At 27.9% G+C, this 25,560-nt stretch overlaps 3 protein-coding genes across 3 annotated transcripts in view; 1 reads left to right on the top strand and 2 right to left on the bottom strand.

The window, feature by feature from the left end:
• The window catches only part of LOC129949716 (ATP-binding cassette sub-family G member 1), a 41,899-nt gene extending 25,484 nt beyond the window's left edge, over positions 1 to 16,415 (bottom strand). The window contains exon 1 of the mRNA XM_056061345.1: positions 15,646 to 16,415. The gene's annotated coding sequence lies outside the window, so the exon portion shown is untranslated. The remainder of the gene's footprint in view (positions 1 to 15,645) is intronic.
• Positions 1 to 25,560, top strand: part of LOC129949726 (tetraspanin-6-like) — a 332,660-nt gene that overhangs the window by 294,929 nt on the left and 12,171 nt on the right. The gene's annotated exons all lie outside the window — the stretch shown is intronic.
• LOC129949715 (ATP-binding cassette subfamily G member 4) overlaps positions 24,350 to 25,560 on the bottom strand; it is a 69,272-nt gene continuing 68,061 nt past the window's right edge. The window contains exon 8 of the mRNA XM_056061344.1: positions 24,350 to 25,527. Coding sequence (XP_055917319.1) covers positions 25,027 to 25,527 — 501 coding nt within the window. The 3' untranslated portion in view covers positions 24,350 to 25,026. The remainder of the gene's footprint in view (positions 25,528 to 25,560) is intronic.

The raw sequence follows: 25,560 nt of genomic DNA, 5'->3' as shown, positions 1-25,560 counted from the left end.
AACTGAAATAAAGGTATTACTTTGTATAATTAAGTTATAAATTGATATTAACAAAAATGTACAAAGGTTTGATATATGTAATAAATTGAAATACATCTTTATGTATCTTTTTATAACTTCGAAAAACATGTAATTAAATAAAAATAGAAAGCAGAAATTCAAAGAGAATAAATTGGGAATTTATTATAATATCATATATTAAAAACTTATTTTTCAAAAAATATTTAAAAAAATGTTTTAGCCTAGAGAGTGGGAGTCAATTCACGGAAATGGCTAATGTTGAGAAGCCTTTGCATCTACAGAGAATCATTGAAGTCAACGGCCCTGTTAACAAACTTTTTTCTTTACTGAAATTGAAACAGTGAACGAACCGTTGCGATGGCTAATGCGGATGTTATCAGTCGTCTTGGTGATGTCGATTGGACGCTTTGGAGCTGCCATTTAATCCCCTTCAATATTGTTTCCTTAGAACTGTAAAAAACAATGTTAAGCCAGCGAAAGAAACTTTTATTTGGCCTTTTCAGAAAAATATAAATTTTGAGAAGTATTTTCATTAATTCAAAGTCGAAAGGTACATTAAGTATTGTGGCAAATTGGTAGCCGAATTGCGGTAGATGGTGGCAGTTATTATTTTAGATTGTTTCCAACAAAGTCTCAGTTATTAATAATTAATGCGTTGTAAAGTGTAAAAAAAAAAAAAAAAAACTACGCATTTCTGATATATTTTAGACCTTGATCCGATAGAAATGCAGCTGCATTAGAGTTATAACAATGATTTTCTTGGACACATCGTTACAGCAATGTTCATATTGAACTTAAAACAATAAGGCTGAACATCCAAACACTTCTAGTTTAAAGTTGAAATGAAACCTTGTGATTAAACAAAGTAAACTTGTCTTTATTTATGTGTTAATTAAGAGGACCTGTTTATATTACTTTTTTTTTAAAATGAAATGTAGCAAACACTTATTTCTTCTGAAATATTGAAAATTCTTATCATTACGTATAATGTATAAGAGGGTCCAAAAAGCAACAGATAAGTATAAAATATAAAACTCGCATGATGTCTTGAAAATGTGAACCTTTTTGCTTTTATATATGGCTTAGAAAGAGTCAAGTTCTAGGTTGCTGATACAAGATAGATGAATAGTTACTACAATAACTAATGAATGATAATATAACACTTTAAATATGTACATACTCATACATATGTACATGTTACAGAGTTTTTAAATTAAACTTATATTAAGCAACTCAAGAGGCATTCTAAAGTATTTATTCTTTCCTAGCTAAATTCGAATTCGTGGGAAATTGGCCTTTTGATTTGAAATGTCAAAAACTCAGCTGACATAAGGATTTATTAAATTACTAAAAGTTAAAGTCTTTAATGTTTTGAAATTTTGTGCGTTTGAATTGAGTACACATACTTTAAAATGTATATTCTTTTCAAAAGATTTAGGTCCCAAAAAAGCTATTTAAATTTTGCATAAAATTGTTGGTCCTCCCTTTTCTTATATTAAAAAAAAGAAGACTTCCTGTCTTATTGATGAGTAACGTGTCGATCCATGTATAAATTTGATATTTTCATATCTCTTATGCGATGCTCTTAATTTAAAGCAATAAATTACAAAATTTTAGCAAATTGGAGATTAAAATCGATTTTTGTATTATTGTCTTTTTAAAAACATCTTTAAAAACATCCATTAAGGTTATTTAAGCACCACTATACCATATTTTTGGATCGCCAAATTTGTTTTCATTTTTTTAATTAATATTGAATCACTTTCTAATAAAAAAAAATAATCTTATTGCAATAACATTCCATTTTTATACAAAATAAGATTATTCTAGTCGGACTTTGTACTGATTTAATTTAATATATATTCATTTGTATTATCTGTAAATTCTTAATTTCTCATAAATACATGATATTTAATAGTTAATCAATTTGAATTTATTGCATATATGTAAATATTAGTGAACACTTGTCATAATAGCATTGAAGAAATAAAATCTGAGATTTGAAAATTTTTCATTGGTTTAAGGTTCAAGGCTGTAAAATGCAAATCATCGAAAGATGATTAGAGCAGAGTGATTTCCTAGCATGCCGTTTTTTCCATTTTCTTTATAATTGTTTTATTTTTATGGATTTTTAAAATGCAAGAAAATGTAACCCTAGATCCGGACTTTTAGCACGGTTTGTGCACTTAATAAAGAGCTGTCCGCAAAATAGGAATTTCCAATAAGAGGTTTCAATTTGAAAAGACTGCTATTCAGGCAGTTTTTACTTTTAAACTGACATTTGAAAAAAGTTAAAACCATAAATCATATATCACATACAAAAATATTTGAACTTGTGTTCTGAATCTAAGACAAATGTCTTCTATCCGATTTTAAATTATTTATCCACCGCTTTTGACTCGCGAGACCTGCGATGCTTTTGAAAATATTGCATCCACAAATAACAAACTAAGTCACACCTTTCATTTGATATTTATGTTGCTTGGTCAGAAATGAGCAATATTATTGCATAATAGTATTGAAGTTTTACTGAATCTACATACAATTGTAACATTGTAAGGTTAACCTTGCAAGCAAAGTCTAACAAATAGCACTTTCAACATTTTCAAAAAGAAAATACAAAAAATCCATTTATTTACATATTTTATTTAGTAAATATTTTGAGCACATATAATTTTATTGATTATTTTAAAAAAGAGTTAATTTTTTAAACACTTCCTTTGCGAAGTCCGGGTCCGTTTGTCAAATTGAAAATTTTGACATTTCTCGACATTTCAAGGTCCCTAGAGTCGAAATAAAAGATTTTTAGAAAGATGTCTGTACATCCGTGTGTACGTGCGTTAGTACGTCCGTCAGTTTTTTTTTATAAAAAAATAAAAACCTACAAACATTACTTAAAGTTGGTAAAAATTGAATTTCTACGCAAATAATTTTTCGAAAATTTGAGATAATGGCTTTTAACTAATTTTATCTTATAAGAAATATTTTTTTCAACATTCCGACAAATTTTGAGAATAATCGAATAGACAGTTTTTTTTACAAAAATAAAAACTTAAAAGAAAATTTAACAAAAGTTGGTAAAAATTGATTTTCGACTCAAATATCTTTTCAAAAATTTAAGATTATGGCTTCCATTTAGTTTTAACTTATGAGAACTTGTTTTCTACGTTTTGATAAATTTTCCGAAAAATCGAATCGATAAATTTTTTTACAAAAAATAAAAACCTTAACAAAAACATTAATACAAGTTATTAAAAATTTATTTTGACTCAAATATCTTTTTAAAACTTTGGGATATTGGCTTTAAACCACTTTTATTTTTTAAATATTGTTGTCAATATTCAGTAAAATTTTGAAAAAAATCTAACTGATAGTTTTCTTACAAAAAATAAAAACCTAAACAAAAACATTAACACTTTCAACTCAAATAGCGTTTCCAAAATTAAAAATATTGTCTTCAAACTTTATTTATTTCACAGAAAATATTTTTTTCAATATTCAGAAGTTTTTTTTCATACAAATTCAACAGTCCGTTTTTTCATAAAAAACAAAACCTACAAGAAATAGTACGCAAATTTGGTAAAAATCGATGTTCGATTCTTGATGTTTCTCAAATTAATTCCACTCGTCCACTCGTAAAAATTTAGGAAATGCTACTAAAATTGGTAAACATTTGTTTTTGACTAAAAATATATTTAACAAAACCAAATTTACAAACTAAACTATTTCCTTATATGAAAAATATTGTTGGCAAAATTTTGAAGAATAATTCAACTGCCAACTTTTTTAACTCAACACGAAAACCTACAAACTTTTAAGCAAGACAAATCAACAGACGGGATGGGAAGCTATCAGTGTTGGTCGCATCCCAACCTTTTTTTAACTTCCCATAGGAAGTTATTGTAATGGGTCCGATTTGTCAAATTGAAAATTTTGACATTTCTCGACGTTTCAAGGTCCCTAGAGTCGAAATAAAAGATTTTTAGAAAGATGTCTGTGCGTGCGTGTTTACGTACGTTTGTACGTCCGTACGTTCGCGACGTTTATTTTCGTCGTCCATAGCTCAAGAACCAGAAGAGATATCGACTTCAAATAAATTTTGTTATACAGATAATAAGGCAGAAAGATGCAGAAAGGGCTCTCAAGAAAATTGCGTGGGTGGTTTTTTCACCATAGCAGTTTGAAAAAAAGGTGAAAATTTCAGTTAACCCTAAATATCTTACGAACCAAAAACGCTAGAGACTTGAATTAAATTTTATATAATATATTGTAACGTGATCTCAAAGAAGTATATTTTTTGAAAAAAGTCTATCTAAGGGTTTTTTTTATAAATCAATAAAACTGAAAACAAAAATTTGTCACCTCCAAAATTTTACGACTGAAATATGATTTCATCTCTAAAACAATTGTGTGCAACGAAGAATAATGTTTTTGACATCTTATAAAATTTTGAGAAAAATTGAATTGACAGTTTTTATTACAAAAAATAAAAACCTAAAAAAAATTGTATAAAAGTTGGTAAAAATTGATTTTCGACTCAAATATCTTTTCAAAACTTTGAGATTTTGGCTTTAATTTACTTTTGTCTTTCAAAAAATATTGTTGTTAACATTCAGTTAAAGTTTGAAAAAAATCAATTTGACAGTTTTTGTACAAAAATTTAAAAACCAAAAAAAAATATTAAAAAAAAGTTCGTAAAAAATGATTTTCGACTCAAATATCTTTTAAAAAATTTGAGATAATAGGTTTTTACTAATTTTTTCTTATAAAAAATATTGTTTTCAACATAAGAACAAATTTTGAGAAAAATCGAATTGACAGTTTTTTTTTTACAAAAAATAAAAACCTAAAAAAAAATGTATAAAAGTTGGTAAAAATTGATTTTCGACTCAAATATCTCTTCAAAAATTTGAAAAATTGGCTTCAAACTAATTTTATCTTATAAGAAATATTGTTTTCAACATTTGGTAAAATTTTTAAAAAAATCGAATTGACAGTTTGTTTACAAAAAATAAAACTCTAAGAAAAACAATACTAAAACTTGGTAAAAATTTACTTTCGGCTCAAATAGCTTTTCAAAAATTAAAAATATTGGCTTGAAACTTATTTTATTTCACAGAAAATATTGTTTTCAATATTCAGGAATAAAAAAATGAAATCTATAAAAAATAGTGCGCAAATTTGGTAAAAAAACATATAGACAAACTTTTAAGCAAGACAAATCGACAGACGAGATGGGAAGTTATCAGTGTGGGTCGCACCCCAGCCTCTTTTTTTAAATGTAATTAAACTAATTAAATATATTTCTCCAAAAAGTTAAAAATATTTAAACAAGTTAGCTAGTCACACAGTCAAACAAATGTTAAATTATTCACTTATAAGCTGACTTTAAAAAGGATATCGAGTGGTTAGTTCAAACAGGGTTGTTTTCACAAACTAAACTTCATTGTGTAATTTCTATTGTCGATTGTTAAAATTTATTGTTTGTAGAATTATTATAAGTGCTAATTATTTTTATTAAGGCTTAAATTATTAAAAAATTTATAAAGACACAACCAAGTTTAGATCGATGTTTGAACTTTGTTTAAATCAAACATTAATTTATGACTCATTTAGAGGTTTTTCCATGTTAAGCATTATATAGATAATTTAAGATCTCTTAACCCTATTCTTAACAATGTTTGATACATGTAAATATATATTTAAGTGCCTGGATAAATTTAAAAAGGGAAGGGAACATCAAAATCAGAGTCATATTCTGTTACTTGTAATGTTTTTCAGATTGACTCTTTTGACCTGAAAAAATGTCTATAGTTCAAATGACTAATAAATTTAAAAGATAGAATTTTATTTCCTTCAAAAATTCTACACGTTAAATGAAAGTTGTTATTAAGAATAATAAATAATAGTCTATATATATATTTGTATGTACCATACACAAGTGTATTAAAGTTCATGATTCTTGACTTGTAAGTTTTAGCAGATGTCAATCAATTAATAAATCATTCTAACAACATTCACCCTGCTCTGTATAAGTCATGTTATAATTTTACAATGTTTCTAAGATTGTTTAATTCAAAATACGAGGTGTCAATTATAACAAATTATCGACATCAGAAGAATTCGAAAATAATTTTCTAATTTAAAAACATTTTACTTTCTTCTTATTATTTAAATTGTATGATAATTGGTGTTTTTATAGTTAAAACAATTAATAATAAGTTCTCCCTTTTTTCTTTGAAGTAATACATTATAATGAAATGCGATGAACTTTTTAGAACTTAATAACAAATCTATTTTTAAACCTTATATATCACTTCATTTGAATAGCAGAAATTAATTCTTATACTCTCATTGTCACGTTTCGATCCAATATTTGAGAAAGAAACACATGATATATTTGCTAGCAGCCACAAACCTAGATTTTAGATGGATAAAAGATGGTTAACGTTTAAACTTCGTCAAATATATCAGATAACAAATTTATCTAGTCAAAATTAATAATGCTTAATAGACTTTTCACACCAAGACCAAAGCCCGTATTTCGCGAAATTATCGGTTTTGGCCGAAAACCTACATCGAAAACTCAAGTTTTCCCATACATTTTTGGTAAACCACAAGTTTTCGTAAACCAAAAGTTTTATACAAAAACCTCTCGAAAACTAGTAGCAATTCAAAATTGAACTAAACAAACAAACTTTTCGAAACATTCAGCGCTCCAATTAATGTAAACAAAACATCTGATGGCTGCTGTCAAAACAAATATTTTATTTTGAAACAAATTTGGCCGTGGTAAGTAATATTATCTATACAATTTCCTTAAGAAATAAGAATCATTGCTTTTTTATTTAGAGAACCTGGAAGAGAAAAAAAAGCTGCGTGGCAACAAAAAACGGCAAGAATAAAATCCCGGTGATTATTGGCGACACTGGCGGTTCTTTTATGATCCTCCAGAGTTTCAAACGCTCTTTGTTAAGTGAGGAACTGAAATGTACTATGGCTACTGGCGTAACGACCCCAAGGACGGGGAAGACTTGCTCATAGTTCGTAATACCGTTTCCAAAGGATGTGTCTTCGAACTCGTTGCCACAAATATGTTCGACGCTTCCGCTTACTACCTGGAGAAAGACTTTCCGGTTACTCCATTCAATAACAAGGGTTTGGAAGATATGAGAAAGGCGATAAGTTTATTTGTGGAGGGGAATAAGTATGAAAGAAAATCTCTGGTGGAGGCTAAGTGGCAGCGAGCTAGAAAATTTGCTCCAACACATTCCACAATGTGGGAATCGTTGTTCCAGTGAATAAAACCACAACAGTGGGCTATCGCCCTTGATGGACAGCGATGCCACCATCAAGAAGATTCTCACTGCTTTGGACAAGCCAGGGCGAGTCCTCAAAGGAAAAAGTCAGGGATATAGTCATGGAGAAATTGCAGCCCATCACAACAGCTTCAGTGATCGCTCTGGATGAGTGTGATTTTGGTACGAATCTGGAACTAGGAAATGACCTTTTCTGCTCCGGACATAAGGACTTACACGAAATCTTTCAGAATCTTCTCAACCCCACCTATAAGTTGCCCCGACGGCCACAATATATGGCGATTCTGAAGGCATATTTGGCCAACAGAAGCAATAGTCATAAGCTCAGTATTTTGGATTGAATTTGTTGTTAAAGAAGAGGAAAATGTTTTAAATAAAATAATTTTTTTTGTAACAGTTATGTTTGTTGTTGATTCTATGATATATTTTCTACACAATTAGCTTTTCCTTAGTGAATTTTTCGGACCGGTTGAAGTAAACAAAGAGGATAGCTGCAGCCAAGCCAACTTGTAGTTCTTGTTTCCACCAATTGAGCATAATCCACCAGTTCCCAGAACTTCAGTTGAAACTCTAGACGAGCTAGTGTTATGTCAAAATCAATTTGAATTGGTTGGACCTCATTTTATTTTCACAAATAATTTGAGAAGAACAAAACTTTTTACTCACAAATTTTTCCACCAATACAAAATTTGACAGCCGGTGTTAAATAAATTTAAATGTCAAATGAAAACGTGTAAATGGTCGGTGTGAACAATTTTCGGGTTTCCGAAAACCCTTTGGCGAAAACCCGGTTTTGGGAAAAGGCTACTAATCTTCGTTAAATATGTCAGATAACAAATTGATTTTGTCAAAATCAATAATGTATACGGATTCACAATTCGAACTAACCTATTTCTATAAAGCGCTGAATGCGTTCATTAAGAAATGATTCAGACTGAAAAACAAATAATACTTCTTCAGTTTTTCTTTTCACTCTTCTTGCTTAAGCTATGGACAAAAAGTTGCAAGAAATTCTGTTGCTGGATGAGGAAAGTTTGACAATTTTAATCTGCTTTTTAGAGTTTTTGTACAACGGAAATAATAGGGTACTGTTTGGAAAGTAAAATAATGCAACGTTTCCATCAAGATTAAATCTGAAAAGCAGAAATGTAGTCTTTTTATGTGGTGAGTTAATGCAAATTATTATTTTAATTTGTTGTAGATTCGCGTGTTGAATGTAGTAATTGTTAATAATTAAATATAATTGTATAATGACTGTGCCTTATTATATATACTCGATTTAATGAAGATTCGATCTCTATGTTAAATCCAACAGGATTAAATTTAAATGAGTAATGTGTGTAAAGGGTTAAGAAATGAATGTTTTTAATACAAAATCAATGTTTGTTTATTTTGTTATAAAGGGAAAGGTATGCCATTGAAAACATGAAAACAATATTAGCCAAATGACCACATAGGATATTGCATAATATGTAATCGATATCTTCACAAATTCCATTTTTATTACTAAGGACCTAAACCATAATTTTAATACTAAGGCAGAATTCGAAACTCACACGATCTAAGTGGCCAACAAATGTCACCTTATATCTACCATCCCTAACTTGTCTTGAAAAATCAAATTTAGTAATTTTCATTGCTACCGATTGGAGGGTCCTTTAAAACGAGCCAAAAATGTTGGCAAATTTTTCACCAATTCTGTTGTGAATTTTAAAATTTCGGTTTGGAAACGTGTATCCTTCTTTTTTAAGTAGCGTTCCTAAATCTAACTTTTGAAATGTCAAAAAATACCTGCAGCTCAAAAGGTGGCCATATAAAATAAAATCTTTACTGTTTTTTATTTTTCGTTATAACTGTGGTTGTTTACAGGTGCAATTTCATGCAAATTTCAAGTACCAAGCGACCATAATATTTTAACTATTAAATTTAGTTTTATTCGCGTTAGTAGGAAATTATAGATATTAATTATTTTTTTCTCTAACAAGAATGAGTTATTACTACAATAAAACAAGCTTACCCTCAGGTTACACGAGCGAGTGTTCTACGTCCGCCCGCTGCTTAACTTTACTTCGAAAAACTCACTCGTGTAACTTTATTATTATTTCAGAAAGTTAAAAGTTCAAATTTAATGTCAGTTGAAAAATAAATCACAAAGAGAGAAGATTATAAAAAAAATGTAGTGTCGACATTTTCTTCCCTTCGATATTTGATTTTAAGTTAAGTGTCGATTGTCTTCTCTACTATAATTTTTCAAGAAGGATTCAAACAATGTATTGTTAAAAAATCATAGAGAACACAAAAACTATACCAAATTATTTTACAAATTCAATTTTTTAATTTAAATATGATTCACGTGTGGAAGCATTGTTTAATCATAATGCAGAGTTCATATAATGTGGTTCATTTAAAAAACCTTTCATATAATATATTTGGGGTCATGACTTATATGACTTGTAACTTGTAACAGATGTCAAACAATAAATATATGTAATAGTTCTAACAACATTCACCCACTTAATGATTAATAATTGCTTTGTATAAGTCATGTCATATTTTCACATTATAAAAGTATTTAATTCACTACGAGATGTCAATTAAAATAAATTATCGACAAGATAGCAATTCAAAACTAATTATAATTACATATATAATTTAAAAACAGTTTACACTTTTCTCAATATTTAAATGTTATGATAAGTGGTGTTTTTAGGAATTTACAAATACAGTAATCAAAATCAAAGGTGCATTTAATAAGCTATGATTCAAGTTTATTGATAAAATAAGATCCTATTTGATTTAACTGAATTAATTCAAAACTTAACTGAATTAATTCAAAATCTATAAACTAAATCCCATTAAAAGATTAAATAATTTAGTCTAGTGTTCGCTCTTTTGGAACTTAGTTCGAAGGGCCTTAGATTTAGTGTGATAAATGGTGATTAGCCTTGAAACTTTGAATGATCTTTTTAACTATAATAAAAAGTGGAATCTTCCACACTTTATACCTTTATACATTGAATATGACATTTTGTTATTTGACAGCTTACAAAATTTTACTTTTGAGGCAATAAACTAACGTAAAAGTATTACCGTAGAGCGCTGAATGCATTCATGGAAAATTACCTTTTGTTTCACTTGAACTAAAAAAGACATTACGATTAACGGACGCTAAAGATTTTTCGACGTTCTTACCATATTTTACCATCGAAGACTTCTGAGAACCTTTATTTTACAACTTTAAACCGTTCTACTAAACAGATGTACTTCAGGTATTTTTTTGCAGACATTCAATTTCCTGATAAAATATTGTTTAGGGGCTTTCATTTTAAAAGTAAAAACTACGCCATTAGTGAATTACGCATTGAAAGTTTTAAAAAAACTCTAGAAAAGTGATGCATACAAATATTTTTGACATTAACATTTCAGCAAATTTAAGGCTTGAAAATTTAACACCATGGGAGTTGTAACGTTTGTATTTTACTTAGGAGTCTTATTAGACATAGATTGCTTAAACTTTATTGATTAAACTTCCTTTTTATGTGCAATTCTTAAAGAGATTTTATATTCCTAAAATATGGTGTTTAGATGACAAACCGTATCAATTGGTACCTTTTTATCAGTTATTAATATTGCATAACAGAATGCAATATGTTTGATCCATATTTTGACAGCTTTCGATTATTTTATAAATCATGATTTATATAAATGATAAAATATCGTTCTTATCGAACAAACTCTTAGATCAGATCAACATTTGTGTGGAAGGAAAAACACTTTTGTTTATTTGTATTTTTAAACTGTGTTGCTAAAGGAATATAAAATGTTAAATTGAGTTTTTTTATACTTGCAAAGCGCATACACTTAAATATCTATCAAACAAATATTTTAATTTATTTTTAAGATAATGATCGTCATACACAAATTTATATGGTCTTGCTCGTGTATCCTATCGTAAAATAGTTCAAAGTAGCACCTAAGATATGGATTTATTTTTTAAAATTAAAATTGAACTCTAGCCACCCGGAAATAATGTGAATGGAAACAATTCTAAGTAAACAACATCTATTTCAAGAACCCTATTGGGAACTTTGCCTAGCGATAATTTTTGTTTGTTATTTGTTTCAGAAATATAATTTTATGAGCAGGTATATATAGGTATAGGTGAACCTATTCGGAAGTAATTAGTATTGCGATTTTTAAGCTTAAGCTTTTTTAGAAAACTATTTGAAATAACATTTTTAACTGCATTATTTATTTGTAAAATTCATTATGTTCCATTTTATGTGCGAGAAATTAAGACAAATTTTAAGTTAATTGATGTTCGCTCCCACTGAAGTTCGGTTTTTAAAATACACATTAACTGAATATAATATTAAAAATATATTTTAAACGAAGAATACTTTTTTATAAATATTCTTAATAATTATTATTAAACACCCACTTGTACTAAGTTGTTTCCTTTTTATTTTTCACGGAACTACTGTTTTACCTAGTGCCAATATAAATATTATTATGGTAGGCTTTTGATTTAAGATTAATTTGTTTTCATTTTTTAAGGAATTTTGAGATTACAAAACGATAACGATAGTCGTATAATCATTGATACTTTTATCACTAGTTTCTGCAACTACAAAAAGGCCTGTTGATTTTCATCAGGGCTGCCTTCTAAGTAAATATACATTGAAGTACTTTATAAAACTATAAAGTAAAATCTATTTACACTCATGTCAAGAGATTATCAGGACAAGAGGAGTAAGTTTGTTTAGTTGTAAAGCCAAAAAAACTCGAATGAATTCAAACAAATTTAAAAGACTTAACATTTATATCCCTAGATCTAAATGGCCAAAATACTATAATACTCCAAAGTAATACAAATGTTTTTTCATATGTAAAAAATGTTGGAAACACCATCGTCAGATAGTCAGATAAAATGTTTATAGCACAGCTTTTGTTTAGCCTGATTCTAAATAAGGCTAATCTTTCTCCCATTTTACCTGCTGTCCCTTTGAGCTTAGGAAATGACTCGAAGAATGAAAGCTTTTTAACTACAGTTTTAGAAGCAAATTGGTCAACTGAAACCTATTTCGTAAACATTGACAAATGCAACAAGTAAACATTTGTGAATGATAACTAAACAATTGACACAATGGGTAGAATTGTAACAGTTATCAAGATATCAGATCATACAAAAAATCGTCAAGACAAGGTAATTTTTTGAAAATTGTCACAAATTCCCCGACAAATTTTTAGTGACAATTTTCTGTATGAAATAGAAACAAAACTAAAATACAATTTTTGTCAGTATGAATTTGACAATCGTGAGAGGTAATTAGGGTTGAGTCGTGAAGTGACATTATCAATAAAAAATGTCTGATGTTATGTTTTAAAATGAGAGTGATGAATAATTAGATGTGCAATCTTGCGAGGTACGCCATCCTAAAATATGTTATGAAAACATTAAAAAATGTTTTGCAGCAGTGATATTTCTTTAATTTAACGGACATTTTGGCAAGTACAACGGAATATTCTTTGTTAAAAATCAGTCGACACCTCCCACATCCCAGAAAAAGAAATTGTCACGACAAATATGTCATAGTCTGAGAGTGACAAAATTGGCTTTGAACTGACAATTATGCCATTTATTAATTCGTTATGAAATAAAAACTTATTACAGAAGTATTGAATTGTCACTTGTCAATGTTTATTAAATAGGGCCGCCCTGGTTTTGTCATGGTTTGTCTTAGCAAACAAAGGAACAAATGTTTAACCCGAAAGGTGGCATTAATTTTGTATGGGTTGAGACATTTAAAAAGGTGTTTACTTTTTAGTGAGATGTAAAGAAATTTGTTAGTACCTAAATATTATCTCACATTTACAAAAAGAAACTTGACGTACTTACGGCTTTTAAGTCTTAAAACTCTTAATTTAAAAACAAATGTTTGTTATAGGAGTAACTACGTACAAAATTATTCATTATTTTAATTGCATTAGATAATTTTCGAAAAATGTTGTGAGTGTTTTCAGTAATTATTATAATATTCAATAATTTAAAAAGAAGAAAGAAACATACATTTCTAAAAAATACCCAGCAGGTAAAAAGTGAAAGCAGAGAGCTGCGTTTCATCGAACAGACAAAGTTGTGACAATATATAATGATATAATATTGTACTTAAAAACACATGACTAAAAGTATTTTCCAATGATAAATCAATTGACCAATATTGAAACAAATGTTTAGTAATTATTATTGACACAAGAGAGAAGAATAAGAAATATATTATTAAAAATTGAAGGTGGAATGTGCATATCTACAAACAGATATTAAATTCATTAAAATGTATATAAAAAGAAACTAGGATAACTGATAACTTCCCATCTCTTCTGTCCATTTGTCTTAAATTTTAACAAAATGTTAACAGCAATATCTTTCTTTGTTCATCTAGTACTTGAGTCGAAAACCATTTCTTTACAATTTTTTTTGTTGTTTTTGAAGCTTTAGTTGTCCATTGAATTTTCTAAAATATTAACGAAAAGTAAGGAAAAATATCCGTTTTTGTTCCCGAGATTTTTTGTTTTAAAGCGATTTGGACCAAATGTTTGTAGCACATTTTAAAAGTTTTGAAACAAATGTTTCTTATATAAGTAAATACAGATTACATTTTTCAAAGGCCATTTTCTTACGGTAACAAACAAATTGTGCATAGAATTACATAATTTTGGAGTCAATACCTTTATGCAATAGATATCGAGACTCGAACATCAATTTTTACCAAATTTGCTTATTACTATTATTTGTAGATTTTATTTTTTTTTTCATGAAAAAACGGACTGTTAGATTTTTATAAACAAATTACTGAATATCGAAAACAATATTTTCTGTGAAATGAAATAAGTTTAAAGCCAATATTGTTAATTTTTGCAAACCTATTTGAGTCGAATGAATATTTTTTTAAAGTTTTAGTATTGTTTTTTTTCGGTTTTTATTTTTTTTGTAAAAAAAAACTGTCTAATCGATGTTTATCAAAATTTTCTTGAATGTTCAAAACAATATTTGTTATAATATAAAATTATTTCCAAGTATTGAAAAGATATTTACGTAGAAAAACTATTTTTATTAACTTTTGTTAATTGTTGTTTAGGTTTTTATTTTTGTAAAACAAAAGTCAATTAAATTTTTCTCAACATTTTACCGAATGTTGACAACAATATTTTTTAAAATGTAAAAGTAGTTTAAAACCAATATCTTGCAGTAATGATTTTAAGGTTCTTATTTTTTATAAAAAAAAACTATCAATTTGATTTTAATTTTCGTTGCACAAAATCGTTTTGGAAATGAAATCATTTTTTATTTCTAAAATTTTCGAGGTGACAATTTATACTGGTATCACGGTACAATATATAATATAAAATTTAATTCAAGTCTCTAGCGTCCTTGGTTCATGAGATATTTATGGTTAACAAAAAAACCAAAACTGCTTTAGTAAAAGAACCACCACGCAATTTTCTTGAGAGGTCGATATCATTTCTGGTTCTTGAGCTATGGACGACGAAAAAAACTTAGCGTACGGACGTACGAACGTTCTTACACACGCACGCACAGACATCTTTCTAAAAATCTTTTATTTCGACTCCAGGTTCCTTGAAACTTCGAGAAATGCCAACATTTTCAATTTACAATAACTTCCTACTGGAAGTTAAAAATAAGTAAAAATTAGGTAGTGAAGGAGCTGAATCAAGTACTGTAAGTGCATATTTGTCAGAACTTTATTTCGAAAAAATCGTGCTATTTTACAAAAATGGTTATTGTATTTTTATTTTAAGTATCCGGGTAAGCAAGCATACAACTAACAAAAGAAAAAACAAAAATCCCAAACAAAACATTTACCTAATCTAAACTTGAACTTTTATTTAAAAGGGTCATCGAAAGAAATTAAAATAAAGAATTTCATTCACACAACCAACCAACCGAATGTGAGCTCCCAAAAATTGTTTCAGCTTGTTTCCAATTTCTGTTTATATAGAATAAATACAAAATTTAAAAATAAACAAAAAAAAAACAATCTCCAGAAGGATCATTATAGGAACAAAAAAGAAAAAAACAAAATAGAAAAGTAAAAGTAACACTTTTCAATCAATAACATATTCGAACAAAATGAATTAATTGTTTTTTTTTTTGGTTGTAATTTAAATATAATTCACACGTTTCGATCGTTTACCTGTGACCTATGAATTAACAAAATTTCAATTTGTAATTATATTTATTTTTGGTTTATTTTATAGACATACTTATGTATAAAGTACTTACATATGACTCAAATATAAGATTTAATTCAATTTGGGCAACACAAATGTGTTCTAAGGAAAAAATTATGGGCAGCTCTTTGTAGAAATTATTAAATTAAAGTCAATTGCACTTAGGGTATATACGAATATAATTGAATTAAAACGAACTGAACCAAGAAAGAATAATATAAAAAGCCCATGAGCCGATGAGCACACTCTTTATTCAAATTATAGAAACGCACTATTTTATTCTTTATCACAAATGGATAGTATCTATATAGTGGTGGGTTGTTGTGGGTCAGGAAATAATATGAACTTTATATCTTTTATCTTTTTTAAGACTGACTGACTAAATGTCTGGTTTTGAATCAAAACAAATAATTTAAATTAAATAAACACAAAATAATATTTAAAAAAAACAACAACATGCGAGTTGAGTTTACAGTATACAAAATACACAAAAACGTGGAGGAAGATAGATCGTCATTCATTCGAATCGCGCGTCTTTGTTTTTTCGAATTTCTTATCGAACCAAATAAAATTTAGTCTCCGTCAATTTTGAAGAGTATACGCGAGTAAAATGGTGCACCTAACCGCCTCGATTGTCGAGAACTGAGACTGAGGACTGAGCGAGTTATTTCATTCAAAATATCTTATAAGTTCGACGCGCACAAGTTGTGTTAAAATAATTTTGTTTTTCTTATTTTAGCAAAAATAACAAAAGCAGTCTGCAGTCTGCATTGAGCTATAACTACATTAGAACAGAGTTCTGTTAGGTTGGATGGATTTTTCGTATCGATGGAAACGTTATAAACAGCGTCAGTGAGCTGATACCACTCGCGATATAGCTTGGAGCTTGCCTGCCACCCCACAAAAGGGCACCACATTGCTTTTGAGACTCAATACAACAATAATATTGGTTGAGTAGAATTGTTGTGAATTGTGATATGAATTTCACTCAATTGCATTAGTACAGTGGGGAGAATAAAATTGCTTTAGTTTTTTTTGTATCTTTCAACTAATACTATATAGAATAAATATTGTATAGAACTTATAGAACTAAGGAAGCACCTACTGTTCTAAAATATATCTTTTCGATAAATTAAATTAAGTACTACAATTTTAACCAAGAATGAATTAACTCTGGTTAAATTCACAACTGTTGCTGATAAATTAGGCCTAATAATGAATTTCAAATTCAAATTAAAAAAAGAGGCTGGGATGCGACCCACACTGATAACTTCCCATCCCGTCTGTCGATATGTCTTGCTTAAAAGTTTGTCTATATGTATTTTTACCAAATTTGCCCACTATTTTTTGTAGATTTTATTTTTTATGAAAAAAACGGACTGTTGGATTTTTACATAAAAATTACTGAATATTGAAAACAATATTTTCTGTGAAATAAAATAAGTTTGAAGCCAATATTTTAAATTTTTGAAAAGCTATTTGAGCCGAAAGTAATTTTTTACCAAGTTTTAGTAGGTATTGTTTTTTTTTAGAGTTTTATTTTTTGTAAAAAAACTGTCAATTCGAATTTTTCAAAAATGTTACCAAATGTTGAAAACAATATTTCTTATAAGATAAAAGTAGTTGGAAGCCAATATTTAAAATTTTTGAAGAGATATTTGAGTCGAAAATCAATTTTTACCAGCTTTTATACATTTTTTTTTCAGGTTTTTATTTTTTGTAAAAAAACTGTCAATTCGATTTTTTTCAAAATTTGTCCTAATGTTGAAAACAATATTTCTTATAAGAAAAAATTAGTTAGAACCTATTATCTCAAAGTTTTTAAAAGATATTTGAGTCCAAAATCATTTTTTACGAACTTTTGTTAATTTTTTTTTTGGTTTTTAATTTTTTGTACAAAAACTGTCAAATCAATTTTTACCAACTTTTATAAATTTTTTTTTAGGTTTTTATTTTTTGTAAAAAAAAACTGTCAATTAGATTTTTCTCAAAATTTTATCAGATGTCAAAATTTTTATTTTTCGTTGCACAAAATTGTTTTAGAGATGAAATCATATTTGAGTCGTAAAATTTTGGAGGTGACAAATTTTTTTTCAGTTTTATAGATTTATAAAAAAAACCGTTATATTGATTTTTTTTAAAAAATATACCTGTTTGGTATCACGTTACAATATATTATATAAAATTTAATTCAAGTCTCTAGCGTTTTTGGTTCGTAAGATATTTAAGGTTAACCAAAATTTTCACCTTTTTTCAAACTGCTATGGTAAAAAAACCACCCGCACGCAATTTTCTTGAGAGCCCTTTCTGCATCTTTCTGCCTTATTATCTGTATAACAAAATTTATTTAAAGTCGATATCTCTTCTTGAGCTATGGACGACGAAAAAACGTCGCGAACGTACGGACGTACGGACGTACGGACGTACAAACGTACGTACACACGCACGCACAGACATCTTTCTAAAAACCTTTTATTTCGACTCTAGGGACCTTGAAACGTCGAGAAATGTCAAAATTTTCAATTTGACAAATCGGACCCATTACAATAACTTCCTATGGGAAGTTAAAAAGGCTGGGATGCGACCCACATTGAAAATTTCCCACTTGATTGTTGATTTCTCTTCCTTAGAAATTTGTAGGTTATCGTGTTTTGTTCAAAAAGTTGTCAGTTTAATTATTGCTAAAAATTTAAAAATTACCAACAATATTTTGCATATAATGAAATAATTTTATTTCGAAATCTATTTTTGTTAACGAGGTTCTTAGTAGAAACCCAATATTTACTAATTTTAGTAACATTTCTTAAATGTTGACACATTGGATGAAAGAAATTAATTTAACGTCAATATCTTCTATTGCTCACGAGATGTCGAGAACCGATTATCAATTTTTACCAAATTTTTGTACTATTTTTTTATAAAAAAACACACTGTTGGATTTTTAAACAAAATTTATTGAATACCGAAAACAAAATTTTCTGTGAAATAAAATTTAAACCTAATTTTTTTTTTAAAGTAAATTTTTACCAAGTTTTAGTACTGTTTTTTTATTATGTTTTTATTTTTTGTAAACAAAAACGGTCAAAATTCTTCTCAAAATTTTACCGAATGTTTAGGAACAATTATTCTTATAAGATAAAATTAGTTTAAAGCCATAACCTCAAATTTTTAAAAAGATATTTGAATCGAAAATCAATTTTTAAGAACTTTTGTTAAATTTAGTTCAGGTTTTTAGTTTTTTTGTAAAAAAACTGTCAATTCGATTTTTCTCAAAATTTTACAGAATGTTGAAAACAATATTTCTTATATTTTAAAATGAATTGAAAGCCATACTCTCAAATTTTTAAAAAGATATTTGAGTCGAAATTTAATTTTTACCAACTTTGAGAAATGTTTTTATTTATTATAAAAAAACTGTCAATTTGATTTTTCTCAAAATTGTACCAGATGTTAAAAACGTTATTTTTCGTTGCGTTATTTTGGAGATAAAATCCTGTTTCAATTGTTCAGTATTTTTGGTTTATAATAAAAAATCGTTAATTGGATTTTGTTCCAAAAATATACTTGTTTGGTATCACGTTACAATATATTTTATAAATTAAATTCAAGTCTCTAGCGATATTGGTTCGTGACTTATTTAGGGCTAACCAAAATTTTCGCCTTTTTTTGAACTGCTATATTAAAAAAAACACCAACGCAATTTTCTTGAGAGCCCTTTTCTGCATTATTATTTCTATTATATCTCTAATGGTTCTTGAGTTATGGACGACGAAAAAAACTTCGCGAACCTATGGACGTACGAACGTAAGTACAAACGCAAAAATCTAAAAATTTTGAAACGTCCGAAGTGACTTTGAAACGTCGAGAAATGTCAAAATTTTCAATTCGACTAATCGGACCGATTACAATAACTTCCTATGGGAAGTTAATAGTCTTCGAGAATAAATTTTTATTAATAAAACAAAGTGATTTTAAGACGACTTCGAAATTCGGGATAGTCGAAATATTCAAGACTTTAATACAATTTAATTAAAATTTTTGAGAAGACTTTATTATTTTTTTAAACTATCAATTGAATTTTTCTCAAGATATTTGAGTCGAAAATCATTTCTGTTTTTAATTTTAAGGAATATTTTGTGTAGGTTTTATTTTAAGTAAAAACACTTCTATATAGCATAATAGTTTTTTTTGGCGGAGATTACTTTAAATTGAAATATTTGTGAAGTTTTACAATTTTTAAAAAGATTGGTTAAACTTTGTCTTTTCATTTTTTCGCATGAGTTGGATCCAAAAACTATGTAAATGTAAATGAAGGATTATGGAATAGACTTCTGGTTTTTTAAATCTAGTATATTATTTTTTTTGTTAGTGCCGCCGTTGTATTTAGTGAATGTAAGTCATTTCTAAAAACCGTCTTTCCTAGTAAACGGGGGAGATAAGATGGTTGTTTCGGAACCATCTACATAAACAAAAACTTATCAAATCTTGTCTGCCGAATTATAGTACTTATCCTGTTTTTGGTTTGTATTTTTGTCATAATTTAAAAAAAAAATCATTATTCATATCTTTATGTTTTTATCTTTAAAACAAAGTTTACTTGAAGTCAAAACGAAGGTATATTCCGAACTTACTGACATATGAGCAATATCTCTCTGAAACGTATGGATATTTAAAAGCAAGGGATATTGAAACGTCGAAAAATTTCAAACATTTCCCTTTAAAAAATAAAATAGATTTTAACAATTTGATACGATTAAACACACAAAAAATTAAATAATTTAAATTCCTTAAAAGTTATAAAAAAGAAGACTTGTGGTTAAGGGCTATAATTAATTTGGCTTCGTGTTGACGAATCGTCTAGATTTAAAAGTACTTTTTAATTGCATTAACTGGTGTATTCAATAGACTTATTATTCATATATTATCAATGCTAAATTTTTATAAACTATAAAGTCAGTCTCACTTAATGTAGAAAATCTTAGAATTACAAAATGCCACGCAATATTTTTCTGCTGGAAAATTGTAAATAAGTTTTCTATAGTGAACTTTTCTCATGTACTAATTTTCTTTTGTATCCGCCCCATATATGTTGTTTCGAATATATGAGGCGTCCTATTTTTTTTTTATCAAAACGCAGATTTTCATTTTATAACTAAACAAAATATAAAACTTAAACAAATACCTTGCAAAGTTGAATCATCAGAATTGAATGATATTCTTACCATCTGTACATCGCTGTTATAAGATAACAAAAAACTTATTTTATTGGAAAATGACGCTAACCGATTTCAAAACAGAACAAACAAAATAATAAACGTGTAATGACAGTCCAGTCACCTTGAATGTTAATTGGATCTAATATTCTTTCTTTCTTTGCATTTTTCATCCGCAAACATTCTTTCTTGAGGTTGATGATGCGAATTTAAAAAAAAGAAGAAAACACTCACTTTAAGTATAACGTTGGTGCAGGTTAGTTATGTCTTAAAGAGAAAAAAGAACCACAAAGAAGGGCATATCCAATGGAAATGCATTTCACTCGTAAATAAGTGGAATGAACTTCAAGAATAAACCAAAACAACTATTGAAGATTCAGGGCCGCATTGAAAGGAGACAGGCCTGAGAGGCTTTTTCGGTATAACTTATAACGGACTTGTAAAAGAATGAATGTTAATGCAATCATTTATATAGACTCCAACTTAAACACTGCGCTCGTTCATTAATCTGTAGATTTATCAAAAAATAAGAATTGTTTTAAGATGGTGGCATTTCAATAAAACTCATAAATTATTTTCAGAACATAACCAATAAAAAACAAATATGTTTTTATAAATGTTTTTTACTCAATTTACTACATCGTATAGATTGTGGTCGGTTTTCTTCAAATCGATGAATGTCGTGAAAAAGTTGTAATGCTTCTTGTGTGATATTACATTTTAAGTCATTTAAAAAAACTGCACTAAAGTTACTCGCAAACCAAATTTAGTATACTTTTAAGATGGTGTTTTGAACGTGTAAAATAAAATTCAAGTTTTGATCAAGTTCTTGTATTTCGGAAACAAAAACAAGAGAATATTTTAAGTCATACAATTATTAGAAATTAGAAACATAAGTTTACGTCCCAGTCTAACGTCGTATATTTTTTTCGTTCTTAGATATAATATTGCTACGAAATAATAATCACATCTTTTTAACTTGGAACAGGAAATTATTGTAATCGGTCCAAATTGTCGAATTGAAAATGTTGAAGTTTCTCGACGTTTCGCTGGAATATAAATACAATTTTTTTCAGAGAGATGTCCATATCTCAAGAACCAGTGGAGATATCGACTTCGAATAAATTTTGTTATACAGACAGAAAAATACAGAAAGGACTTTCAAACAAAATTGGGTGGGTGTTTTTTTTTACTATAGCAATTTTAAAAAAGAGTACAATTTTTTGCTGCTCCAAAAGTTCTAAAGAAGCAATAACGATTGCGACTTTAATTCAAATTTATATTATATAATGTGGTTTGTTTTTGACATGTGGTAGAGTTTTGAGAAAAATCGAATTGACAGTTGTTTTTTACAAAAAAATAAAAACATTACTAAAAATTGGTTTTCAACTTAAATATCATTTTAAAAATATTGGCTTAAAATTATTTTCATCTTATGAAAAATAAAAATCTATAAAGACATTACTAAAACTTGGTAAACATTTTTTTTACTCAATTATCGGCTCATTTTTGTTTTAAATTAAATTAGAAATATTTTCTTCAAACTAATTTTATCTTATAGAAAATATTCTTTTAAATTTTTATAAAATTCCAACTGTTAGTTTTTTCATAAAATTGAAAATATACAACAAATAGTACGCACAATTTTTAACTTCAAATAGGAAGTTATTGTAATGGGTCCGATTTGTCAAATTGAAAATTATGACATTTATAGAAGTTTCAAGGTCCCTAGAGTCGAAATAAAAGAAAGATATCTATGCATGCGTGTGTACGTACGTTCGTACTTCCCTACGTTCGCGAAGTTTTTTTCGTTGTCCATAGCTCAAGAACAAGAAGAGATATCGACTTGAAATTAATTTTTGTAAACAGATAATATGGCAGAAAGGCCTTTTTGAAGAAAATTGCGTGGATGGTTTTTTTTTATCACAGTAGTTTAAAAAAAAGTGAAAATTTTGGTTAACCCTAAATATCTCACGAACCAATGACGCTAGAGACTTGAATTAAATTTAATTTAATAAGCAGTAACGTGATACCAAACCAATATATTTTCGGAAAAAATCCAATTAACGGTTTTTTTATAAATCAAAAAAACTGTAGACAAAAATTTGTCATTTTATTTTACAAATAAAAATGGTTTTATCTCCAAAACAAGTTTGTGCAACGGACTATAAAGTTTCGATAAAAATCAAATTGACAGTTTTCTTACAAAAAATAAAAACCCAAACCAAAAAATTAACAAAAGTATTTAAAAACTGATTTTCGACTCTAATATCTTTTCAAAACTTTGAGATATTGGTTTTGAATTACTTTTATCTTTTAAAAACTATTGTTGTCAACATTCAGTAAAATTTTGAGAAAAATCGAATTGACAGTTTTTTACAAAAAATAAAAACCTAATACTAAACTTAGTAAACATTTACTTTCGACTAAATAGCTTTTAAAAAATAAAAAATATCGTCTTCAAACTTTTTTTATTTCACAGAAAATATTGATTCTTTTTTTTTAAATCCAAATGTCCGCTTTTTCATAAAAAAATAAAATCTACAAAAAATAGTACGCAAATTTGGTAAAAATTTATGTTCTGTTCTTGAAATCTATCAAATTAATTTCATTCATCCAATTTGTAAAAATTTAAGAAATGCTACTAAAATTGGTAACAAAATTTTTCGACGGTATGGAAAGTTATCAGTGTGGGTCACATCCCAGCCTCTTTTTTTTTGTTTGAAATTACATTTAAAATGCTATTATGCCCATCTTTTTGGAAGAACACCCTAAAAGTGGTCTAAACATTCCGGCCATTTGTTTAAGTTAATTTATAAATATGATTTCGCTCCCTAAAATAAGACTTCACTATTAAGAACTTCTGGAGGAAGCGACTAGGTTCAAAATATTTGTATTTACAAAACTATAGTTTTAAGCCTAATTCTGGATTCAATTATTTATATCTAGTATCGGTTATATTTTATTATTTAGTTTTTGATATTAAATTACTAAAGCTTAATTTTGTCTAAAGTGTCATGTTCTTGGCATAAGCTTAGATTTGAATAATTTGAATTAAACGTCTCACTTCTAGTAGATATTATTAATGTGTTAAAGTTAAGAAACATATAACATGTCAATTTTGCGTCATAGTTCTATGAATATGTATTCAAGTCGTGTCAGGTATATGCATTGGCTATAATTACTTCAAATTCAGGTGACATAAATTACAAATCAAGTCTTTATGTGGAACACCACTCAACTGGAGTCATAATATGTGACCGTGTCGTTAGTGTTTAATCTAATTGCGTTCCGGTTATATCATCGAAATTTTCAAAGACGTCAATGAGTTAATTCTAAACCGTCCATGACTGCAGCTTTATTTTCAGTGAAACATCATTATTGCCTTGGTCGTACAAGTACATTCTTTTCCTATTTCCAATTGTTGAATACTTCGCTTGCAGTATAAATAAGCAACTGATTATTTTATATAAAAACTTACAAAACAATAGAAAAAGTATCAGTATCCTGATTGGTTTGAAATGCAAATCAAATTCAAAAACATTTGTATTTCGTTTTTGTTTTTTATATTTCACCTACAAAACATTTTCCATTTTACAATATACATGTATAAAAATAAAAAGAATTTGACACATACATATATTCTTTATATTGCACACTTATTTTATTACATTTAAAAAAATATCATATTTTGTGTGCACACATTTTGTGTATCCAGAGTGTGTGGCTTGTAAATTTACCATTCAAAAAATTCTTTTATTTTTAAAATCAATTTTTATCATTTTACATTTTTTTTTATTAATAAGTTATAAAGTATTTATTATATAAAGTATACATATATAAGTTATAATGTTAATTTCTTTATTTTTTGTTCGTGTATACAAAACCAGCCTTTTATTTATTGTTGGTTTTAGTAAATTTTAATTTATATAACTTTTGTTTATCTAAGCCGTTTATTTTTTTCTTGTTTTTTTTTTTTTAGTAAATTTTATAAATATTTAGTTTTATATAAATTCTTATATATTAAATACAAATTTTGAATTCATAAATGTAGTTTTTTTCTGTTTTAAAAAAATATACATTAAAATGTGTGTATGTCTTTGTGTACAGCTTTTTTGCACCAAATTCTGCGCAGAAAATTTCTTAAATTCTAAATTTAATTTAAAAAAAAATTACACAAACGAAAAGGAGTAACTTTTAAATAAGAAGTTGCATTTTTCTTATCGTGCTGTCTTCAACTTCCATCGGAGGAACAGATATGCTGAAACTCTCAATACAAAGAAAATAATAACTAGGGCAATAATATCGAGCTTGAAATCGGCATCGAGCATGTCCAACTCTTCGAGAGTTGTAATTGGTGACTTAAAGTGACAGTAGGTTTGGTGGCACTTGAGTTTCTCCCGACCGTATCCATAGGTAGCCAGCGCTGTTCCTTCGAAACCATAACGGATGTAGGATAGGTATGTCATCCATCGAAGATACACAGGTATCGCATCGAATGAGACGAAGAATCCAGAGAAAAGCAGGAACGGCACCGACATGACAGGAGCTAAGAACACTCCGTTTTGGACATTCATTGCTGCACCCACAACCAAACCGACACTTTGAGCTACGAACGATATCAAGAGGCAGGCAGAGAGGAACATTGTAAATCTCCAGAGTTCCCATGGCTGTGAGGTGAAGTAGTAGACTAATGATACATAGATTATACAAAATACAGCCTAAAAAGAGAAATTTAAGATTAGTTCGTCTTT

This window comes from Eupeodes corollae, chromosome 3 (genome assembly GCF_945859685.1).
Source record: "Eupeodes corollae chromosome 3, idEupCoro1.1, whole genome shotgun sequence".
In the NCBI taxonomy this organism is placed as follows: Eukaryota; Metazoa; Arthropoda; class Insecta; order Diptera; family Syrphidae; genus Eupeodes; species Eupeodes corollae.
The sequence above is the reverse complement of the archived record's forward strand: the minus strand, read 5'-3'. Positions and strand labels throughout refer to the sequence as shown.